Raw genomic sequence first — 10,607 nt, forward strand, 5'->3', positions numbered from 1 at the left:
GAGCCATCTCTCCAGCCCCAGACTTTTATATTTTATAATAGAGACATTTTTCCAACTGCTACCTTACCCTGTTGCTGGTAGTCATAGGAACTTGTCCTAGGACCTGATCCTTTCCTTTTCTGGCAGTCATTTATAAGAGCTCAAGAAAATATTTTATTTTAGAGAAAAAAGTTATTTTACAGTAAATTTTATGTCTTATCCATATGTTTTATACTAATGTGATTTTTAATGCCTGTATAGCATTGTTAAGATACATTTTATTGTGATTCATTGAATGGGTTCCCAGACAATGAGCATTTCAGGTTTTGGAGTTTCATAGTAAATACTGATTTGTTTGTTTGTTTTGCTTCTAATTATGTAATTTCAAAGTTTTTCTTCTAATTCTTACAGTGAAACTCCAGTAGACATCTTGCAGATATTTAGTATTGGCAGAGTGAATGAAGCCACAGAGTTTTTGAGCACTCTTGGCAATGTGAGGTCCTTGCTGCATGGATCTCCTGTACGAAACATTGTAGGAATCTTGTCCCGGTAAGCATGTTGCCTCTTCATCTTTCTAAATTTTCAAGCTTAAGTGTGAGATGCCTTTGATCTAAACTATATAGATCATATAACAAATGCTAATGTGACTATGTTGAAATAGGAGCTCACCTAGGTTGTCGATGGTAATATAAACTGCTAAAACCATTATACAAATCAGTATGAAGATTTCTCAAAGAACTAAAACTAGAAATTCTATATGATCCATCTTCCCCCTTCTTTAGATCTTCCCCAAAGAGTTTAAGACATCATACTACAGTGATAACATGCATAACATGCTTTTAGCAAATACAATTCATAATAGCTAAATCCTGGAAACAGTCTGTATAGCCATCAACAGATGATTCAATAAAGAACATGTGGTACCTATACATAATGGAATATTTCTGAGCTATAAAGAAGGACAAATATTAGACATTTGTAGGAAAATGGATGCATGTGGAAAATATAACGTTGAGTCAAATAAGTCAACACACAAATTCTATATAGTGTGTCTCATTTGAGTATGGCAAAGTATAACAAGGTCCTAATGAACTTGGTGAATGTGGATATTATATGCTTGAAACATAAACTAAGATTAATAATATCAACAAGAATGAAAAAGAGGACAGGAGGGAGTAGAGGTGGAAGGATGGAGTAGGTAGTTCAGGGAATTAAAAAAAAGAAACATTGTATTTTGTACATCTACCAACTCTACAAGGTGACTGTAAAATGTATTACTGTAGATATGTATGGATAAAAAAAGGACATGGATCTTTTCAATTAAAAGCAGATAATTTAGTGTGTTCTAGAGAAAATTATATATTTCATCATTAAATATATAATCTAAGTTATGTATTTATTTTAGAAAATAATTTATTCTTAGTGTATCTAAAAATTATTGCATTATATTTGAATCCATTAGAATTTTTGTAGTGGAATACTTCAAAAATTATTAAACAAAGTCATTATTAAAGAAAAAATTCCCCATTTGACTGTATTTGTTCTTTTTAAACTTTATTTTGTCTTTTTATACAAGGTTTTACTATGCAGTTCAGACTGGAAAACCTAGCAACTTAGTGAGACCTTGTGTCAAAATTTAAATATGAAAAGAGATGAGGATGATTCTCATGACCCTTTGTTCAATTCCCATTACTGCAAAAATGAAAAACTAAAAATCAGAAACCTCTTAACATAAAATTCAAACAATATATGTTCATAGCCAGGCATGGTGGTACACATCTGTAGCCCCAACACTATGGAGGCCAGGGCATGTAGTTCATGAATTCAAGGCCAGCTTGGGCAGTATAAGCAGTTCAAGGTCAGTCTGGGCTATATGATGAAACTCAGTCTCAAAAACAAATGAACAATAGATATTTGTATCATAAAATAAGCTAGTCCCCCTTCATCTGTCTTTCCAGGAATAATTGTGGTTTCCCTGGGGCTGTAAAGAGCCCTCTGAATGCTATAAGCTTATCAGAAACCTGCACAAGGTCCTGAGTGAGGGGCAGATTTAGTCCACATGGGACTTACATTGGGCCTTATCCCAAGGAGGCAGAGCTAGCCATGATGAAAAGCCAGCCATGGCCACTGGTGTTTCATGGGCACACAGTGCTCCACTGGGGGATTGCAGTAATTCCTGGTATGCCCAGGGAATTGTTTCCAGCACCCTCTTGCCAAAATCTTCCCATGCTGGAGGGTATTATATAAGATGGTATAGAACCTATGTAATCACTCTAACATATTTAGATTACTTCTAGATGACTTATAATGCCTTTTTACCATGAAATAGTTATTTTATATAATAATATATTTTATAATGAGTATAAATGTCACAGGGATAGCTGTTATGCCATGTTGTTTAGGGAATAACGACTAGCAAAAAGTCTGTATATGTACAGTAGAGACAAAATTAATTTTTCCCAAATATTTCCAACCTCTGACTCTGGAAATGGACCCACAGGTACAAAAAGCCATCTGTACTTTGACACATATTCTTAAAGTTATGTATGTCATGCTTTTAAGTTAGCATCTGTCCTACTAGAATTGTGAAGCTGTAATAAAAGGTTCCTTTTTCTGGCAGATGTTTATAATGCTCTTTTCTTTTCAGAGGGTTGCTTTTGCCCAAAGTAGTTGAAGACCGTGGCATACAAAGAACAGATATTGGAAATCTGGGGAGTGGCATTTATTTCAGTGACTCACTTAGGTTAGTATGCTGTCTCTTACATCAGTTATTCATGTCCATCTCCCAGAATCACTACTAAATCTGTTGTATATTTTCCTTCATCTCTTTTTGGTGAAGGGGCTTTTCACCCATGATGTTGATCATAATTGGAGCCAGTTTTCTCAGTATACCATAGAAGGAAGCATCTTTTATGGTGCATGTTTGGGGAAATTATGTTTGAAATCATCTTAGTCATTATACTCTCCTCAGAAGGGTTACATATACTTACTCACTCCATCTTTACAATGCCGTGAAGTATGTCCTCTTATTAGCCCAGTATTCCAAATGGGAATAACAGAGGATTTTGCCTCAGAAGGTACAGCTAAAATGGAATGTAAAGCCAGGCATAGCGGTACATGCCTATAATCCCAGCACTCAAGAGAATGAGGCAGGAGGATTGCCATGAGTTTGAAGCCAGCCTACATAGTGAGTTCAAGGCCAGCCCGAACTACATAGTGAGACCCTATCTCAACAAACCAAAAAGATAAAGAGGATGCAGAACAAGGTGGACCTTTGCAGCTAGTTTTTCTCCAGAGCCAGCATCCTTGCATTGGCAGCATATAAACTCCTCCCACTCTGTGAACTAAGTGCTTGATTATGGAGTTGTTTTCATTATTATTATTCTTTAAACACCTATTTTGTACATTCCTATGTGCAAAATAGTACAACGTAAAATTTTTAGATGCAACCGTATTTTTGTGGGAATTCAGATAATTCTAATGAAGCTGAAGTCCTGAAGGACTGTCACAGAGTGGCTTCAGTGAGGACGTCTGAAGAGAGAAATATGCTCCCATCCACCAGATACAGTCAATTTTCTGTTCCTTTTCTTTGTTTTTCAAAAAAAATTTAAACAGAGCAAATTATAGTGGATTGATTAGCAGTCAGTAAGTGGGCACTGGACTCCTGTGTGAAGGAGTGGTAAGGAAGATGAAGGTGAGAGGGCAAATCCAAGGCTGGGTTTGGTTGGGAGCATTCAGTGTGTTTCTAAGTTCCAGAAGAAGTGCTCACAGAAGGGAGGAAATGAACAGAAGAAATTGGGAAACTGGTTCTTTTTCTAAAAAGCTTAATTCTTAGGGTGTGGAACAAATAAAGATCCTCCTGGCAAAGCTGGGATATACACTTTGGACTTGACCTTTAAAAAATGTAAAGGTGTGTTCAAAAAGTGGTGCCCCTGACCTGTGCTCCTAACAGCAAGATACACTTTATTAAAGTTGCTGATTCCCCAAAGAAAAGGAAAGAAAAATCTCTCATTTGAGAATCATTTTAAAATAGAGAAGTCTAAAGTCTAATACTCCCATTCTCTAGATGTAGTCAACTTAATTACTTCATTGCTGTAAAATTAATTGGTTAATTAATTACTTTATTGGTTTCTTTTGAGAGAGTTCAGGCTAACCTTGAACTGTATATCCCAGGCTGGTTTCAGATTTGTGGTAATCCTCCTTTTTTAGCTTCCTGAATGCTGGTATTACAGGCGGCTGCCAGCACAAGCAGCTTTATATTAAAACTTTTAAACATGACTATGTTTGTCCATGGTAGAGTGCATGCCTGCCATATGTAAGGCTCTGGGTTCAATCCCTAGCACTGCAAACAGTTTCATCAATTAACTCCATAATGGAGTTCTAACTTGAATATTTGGGGATATTTTAGTAGCAATAAAATTTAGACTGGTTTACTAGGAAAACTTTTTTTTTCACCATTGTAGGTTGGCTATGCCTTGTCTGAAATGCTTGGAACCAGAAAAAAAATGTTGAGCTTTTGGATTTTTTCAGATCTAGGGATATCTGTATTTGCATAATGAACTATCTTGGGAGTAGGATTTCAAGTCTAAATATGGAATCCATTTATGTTTTCTACACACTTTCTGCATCTAGTCTAACGGTGATTTTATACACTAATTTCATTATATTTGCATTTTGACTACAACTCATCAAATGAGATAAGGTGTGCAGTTTTCCATTTGTGTCATCCTGTTGGTGCTAAAAAATCTTTTGTAGCATTTCCGATCTTGGGTTCATATTTTTGGATCGGATATACTCACCCTGCATTTTCTATTTACTTAATAACATGTACTGACATATACCTATAAATCATGAATATATGCTTATTTCCTGTCACATGCAGTACAAGTGTTAAGTATTCACAGCCAGGAGAGACAGATGGCTCGAGACTCCTGGTCATCTGTGATGTGGCCCTTGGAAGATGTGTGGACCTATTCAAGAAGGATTTTTCCTTAACTGAAGCTCCGCTGGGCTATGACAGTGTACATGGAGTTTCAGCAACAGCCTCTGTCCCTACAGACTTTGAGGTATTTTTATGTCAGGAAGTGGGCAGGGTGCTGGAAAGATAGCTCAGTGGTCTAAGTATCTGCCTGGCAAGTGCAAGGACCTGGGTTGGTGCCAGGTGTGCTGGGCGTGGTGGCACACACTGTAATCCCAGCACTGGGGAAGCTGAGACGGGAGGATCACTGCAGTTCAAGCTGCATAGTGAGACCCTGTACCAAATAAATCAATAAAAAATTTTTCAAAAGAAAAGGAAATAGGTGTAGGTCAGTGGAAGAGTACTTGCCTAGCACGATTAATGCCTTGGGTTCAGTCCTCAGTATCACAGACAGAAAAACAGACTAAAACAACAAAAAAAATAGGCAAACAGACATCTGAATGTCCAAAGAATGGCCTATTTTTATTAGTCATGCTTTCATTTAAATTATTATTGTATATATTTACTGCCTAGATTCAGGTTTTCTAGATTAGTAAATGTGAATTCTACTTTTTTTGAGATCACTTACTAATGAAGGTCTGTTGTTTTTATTGTCTTTTAATTTTTATTTGTTCTAGGATGATGAATTTGTTGTGTATAAAACCAATCAGGTTAAAGTGAAATATATTATTAAATTTTGCATGCCTGGAGATCAAATAAAGGACTTTCATCCTCATGATAATAGTAAATTAGAGGAATACAAACCTGAGTTTTCAAATACCTTAATGGTTGAAGGTAAGACAGTTTTCTGGAATGCTATTTTTTATTGGTGATAATATTCATAAAATAGAAGTGAAACATTTTCAGTGGAATTTACATTCATGTCTGATAATATCTATAATCTCTCATATAAATATTTCATTATCTTTTATATACATGAATACCAGGTTGCTTGAGAAAGGGTAAGTGATTTCAAAATTGCATATTCTTTCATTCAGTATCCCTACATTGAACATGTTGCCTCTCAGGAATAAACAGTATTAAAATCTGCTGTATTTGTCTGGTTTTTGTTACTATAATGAAATTCCTGAGGCCAGGTATGTTACTGGAAACAGGTATGTGTAGCGTACAGATTTTGGCAGATGGAGGGTAAGGTAGGGAGAGAGGGCCCTGCAGGAAAGCTCCTCCTCTTCAAGGCCCCACCACCCTACGCAGCACTGCATTGAGGACCAAGTTTTCAGCACATGGACCTTTGAGGGCCAAACTACTTCTGAAGCATAGCACCCGTGAAGCAATTTTAAGATATCAAAAGTGCAAAAAATATAATTGAGATGAATAGAAGAGAAAGAACACGGCTTTAGAACCAGGAAGCTTGATTTAAATGTCAGCTCTATTGCTTACTAGGCTGTGCAAATGGATAAAATTGTTGTAGATAAATCTTGTGAGCTGTCTACATTCCAGCTTCCCTCAGGTGGGAATGAAAATGGTATCTTTGTGATGTAAGAATGAAGAGGAAGAGTGAAAGTCCAACATGGACTGTGATGAGCCAGTTATATATCATTAGAAGTACAGTTACATAAGAGCATCAGAGCTTCTCATAGATTCATGAGCCCAAGCTATTGTAATATGCTTAATAGGACTGAGAAACATGTTAACAGACTGGCTGTGGTGAAGTGTGCTGCCTGTCCCAGCCATTCAGCAGGCTGTAGTAGGACAATCTCTTGAGCCCAGGAATTAAAGACCAACCCGGGAAACAACAAATCCCTGTCTCCAAACCAAACCAAGACAAGCTGCTTCATCCCCATCCCAGGCCCTGGCCCCTTCCTTATCTCTGTGTTCTTCCGCTTTTTGTCTATGGTTAAATTATTTTACTTATTTATTTACTTATTTAGTGGCAGGGATTGGATATGGGGCTTGCAAACATGCTAGGTAGGCACTCTATCACTGAGTTATATACCCATTTTTTTTAATCAGAAGTGTATTATTAACTAGGCTTGGTAGTATATTTCTGTAATTTCAATTGTGGGAGGTTGAACCAAGAGAAATAGAAGTTTGAACCCATTCAGGACAACTTAATGATGTGGTGAGATTTTTGTTTATCATAAAAATAAAAAGGACTAGGGATATAACTCAGTGCAAAGTCCTCAGGTTCAACTTTGGTTAAACACATGTATGCATGTATACATGGGTACACACATACACACATGGAGAAATGTATATATTCAAGAAGCGTTGACTTAAAATCTTTTCCTCTTTCATTAAATTAAATATGCAACAAGACCAGAAATTTAGATGTAAATGACATATAGATATAGGTATCTCCATGTTTAATTTTTATAGTGGTTGGTGTATGATGTGAACATTTTCCTGTACGTGGTGGTAGGAGTTTGATTTAGTCTTGTTGGATAGAAACATCTAGATATTTTCATATTGCTCCAGAATGCTTCTGTGGCACAATAAATCATTGTGTCTGTGACTGACCAGCTCAGCATGACAACGGGATGCAAGTAGGTTCATGGTTTAGCTATGCTTATTGAGATAATCTAAGGCCTCTGTGTATGTGTATGTATGTTGAAGTGTAAATCTTCAAGTAATAGCATCATTTCATGTTTTTGAAATGACACTTCAAAGTCTTGTTTAGAAAAGGCAGAAGGGACCTAGGAGTAGAGGTCTATGGTAGAGCCCTTAGTTATGTTGCATTCTATGTTTGGTCCCCAGTACTTCAAAACAAATGAATAAAATTAAAAAATAAAAATGCAGAAATGCTTTGAGAGTACACCTCATTTTTCTCATATGGAGTCATTCATTTTTTCAGAATAAGCTATTGAAAATAATAATGTGTTACTTGTTCATTTTTTCCCAAAAGGTAATATATGCAGAAATAAAGGTCAAGAGAACAAAAATTGATAGAGCAGGGATAGTTTTAAAGGCTAATACTGACATTTGTTTTATGTAGATTACCAGATACCAGACCTCAAGCCTTCCAGCAGTGTCAAGGCTGGTCTTCAGGATGCTTCTGGAAACTTGGTTCCTCTTAAGAGTGTTCACATCAAGGGGAGAATAATAGACTTTGTAGCCCAGGTATGTTTTCTGTGCTTTTATGATACCTGACTAGTTTAGATATAAATCAGAAATGAGAATTTGATTACAGTTACATGAACTAAATAAAATATGCATATTATAATGTTTGTTTAGAGAATAATATGGCAAAGAAAAATTAACTCATAAGTGTTCAGTACAGATGCAACACCAGCACTGTGGAAGATTAAATCACAAGTTTGAGGCTTCCCTGAGAAACTTAACAGACACTTATCTCAAAATAAAAATAAGAAAAGGACAAGAAGACTGGTGATATAGCTCAGTGTTAGAGTACTTGTCTAGCATACCCCATGTTCTGGGCACAGTCCACCAAAAAAAGTCCACAACATGGAAAGGTTTTTTTTTTCTTTTTTTCCCAGCCATCTTAATAAGAGCTATGTTGCTTCTACGAGGTCAGCATTTCTAGTAGAAATATATGAACACCTGAATATATATGTCACTGTCATTTTGTCATTTGGCACGAACTATCTTTGGAATGTTAGAGTGCCTCTGAAGCTAGGTGTAGAAATTTGAGGACTGTGATAAAATTTCAAGAATCATAATGGAGTACTAGTCTGCCTTAAAGAAGCATAAGCTTGAGTCATTCCATCTTGAGTAGGAAGATGGATGCACTTTGAGACTATAATGCTAAGTGAAGTAGCAGATACACAAACTTAAATATTTAGTGATTTCTCTTAGGTGAAAAACTCAGTATATACAAAGTACAAAATAGAAGAGAAAAAAAATTCAATGACTCTAAGATGAACATGTATTTTTTCATTGTTTGTTGTTCCTACAAATATTGTTCTGTGTGGTTTATTCAAGTATATGGATTCTCTTTTTGTTGTTCTTCAGGTTGTAGTGTTTCAGACCTATACAAATCAAAGCCATGTGCCCATTGAGGCAAAATACGTCTTTCCTTTGGATGACAAGGCAGCCGTGTGTGGCTTTGAGGCGTTCATCAATGGGAAGCACATAGTGGGTGAGGTAAGGGGGCAGAATCTTTGTTATGAGAGTTCCAGTGGCTCTACAGCTGAATAGTAAGCTTTAAGGAAAAAAAAAATATATATATATATATTCCTTAAAAAAACCAACCACCACAGGCTCACAGTTGGCCTCTACCTAAACATCTCTTCCTGATTACCTGATTTTTGTCCCTACCTGTCCAGTCTTCATCATCATTATCTTGAAAATTCTTAGTTTGGGCAATTTTTTTAAAAAAGTAATTTCAATATTAAAAAGTTAAGAGAAGTAAAGTTCAAAATTGACAAAGCCCTGAATTATTTTTGCAACAATGAATCCTCTGTACCTTATTATAAAAGTCAGACTGAAGTGAAGGCTATTATTGTAATTGCCCAAGAAAACTGGGAGCAAAAGAAGTGTTGGGACTGGGGATGTAGCTCAGTAGTAGAATGTTTGAGGTCCTAAATTCAATTCTCAGCACTGGAAAGAAAGTCAGAAAGAAGGAGAGACAGAAGCAGGGAATATAGAAGACAAGGATGGAAGAAAGGAATGAGAATTGATTCATTCTTTGTCTAAGGATTAGCTTATGGTTGCAATTATAACCTATAATTTATAATGAACATTTTATTGTTCACTATGAAATTCTAGTTTTTTTCAGCTACTGATTGTGGTGTGTATTGGAGTGGAAGGGGCTTTGCTAAGCTAATCCTCACCCCTTTTTATTTTTTGTGATAAGATTTCAGTAAGTCAATATGTTGCCTGGGCTCAAATTTGCAGTCTTCTGACCTCAGACTCCCGGGATTATAGGTGTACATTGCCAGGCCTAGAAGTCTCCGAAATATTTTAATCCTAATTTGCAGAGAATTGTATTTATCTGTCCTTCTCTAGTTCAAATTTGTATCTTACTATACAAATATATTTTAATGATCTTATTAGTTTTCATTTTCCTTTTTCTTTATTTTTAGGGAAGGGTCTACAGGGTATTCAGGGTCTCACTATTAGATCAGACTCATAGTGGTGCACCTGTTGACAGCCTTCCAAAAGCTGGGATTACAGGCACATGCCACCATGCCCAATCTCAACTGCTGTCTCAGCGCATGGGGGGGGGAGGGAAGGCGTGGCATGGCAGGCCCCAGGGATAGAACCCCCAGCCCCTGCACCTGTTTTTAGATGCTTTGATCTGCTGAACTATTTGGCTGGCTAGATCTTACTATTTTTCATTCATCTTAAGACTTAGTTTTCCATTTTCAAAAAACATTAAGGTAGGCCAGACAGATATCTCAGTAGATTAAAATGACTGCTTAAGCAGATGCAGGGACTGGGGTTCAATTCCTGGCATGCTTGCCTGGCCCCACCCCCTAGGGCTCACTGAGACAATGATTGAGACTGGGCATGGTGGTGTGTGCCTGTAATCCCAGTGCTTGGAAGGCAGAAAACAGGAAGATTGCTATGAGTCTGATCTGTATAGTGAGACCCTATAGAACCTGTACTAAATACATTTTTTTAAAAAAATTATTGTAAGTTTTTCTATTAAAGTCTGAAATTGTAATGGGATCAGTGTGTTCTTCATCTTGTATAGTATAGAAATCAGACATAGTAATTCTGAAGCAAAGTTTTGGTACAGAAAAGG

The 10,607-nt window shown here is 36.6% G+C and overlaps 1 protein-coding gene across 1 annotated transcript in view; it reads left to right on the forward strand.

The window, feature by feature from the left end:
• Positions 1-10,607, forward strand: part of Parp4 (poly(ADP-ribose) polymerase family member 4) — an 82,742-nt gene that overhangs the window by 13,341 nt on the left and 58,794 nt on the right. The window contains exons 5-10 of the mRNA XM_023708721.1: positions 391-528; positions 2,627-2,722; positions 4,862-5,045; positions 5,575-5,731; positions 7,893-8,017; positions 8,870-9,001. Coding sequence (XP_023564489.1) covers positions 391-528; positions 2,627-2,722; positions 4,862-5,045; positions 5,575-5,731; positions 7,893-8,017; positions 8,870-9,001 — 832 coding nt within the window. The remainder of the gene's footprint in view (positions 1-390; positions 529-2,626; positions 2,723-4,861; positions 5,046-5,574; positions 5,732-7,892; positions 8,018-8,869; positions 9,002-10,607) is intronic.

This window comes from Octodon degus, unplaced genomic scaffold, assembly GCF_000260255.1.
Source record: "Octodon degus isolate 3935 unplaced genomic scaffold, OctDeg1.0 scaffold00496, whole genome shotgun sequence".
NCBI lineage: Eukaryota > Metazoa > Chordata > Mammalia > Rodentia > Octodontidae > Octodon > Octodon degus.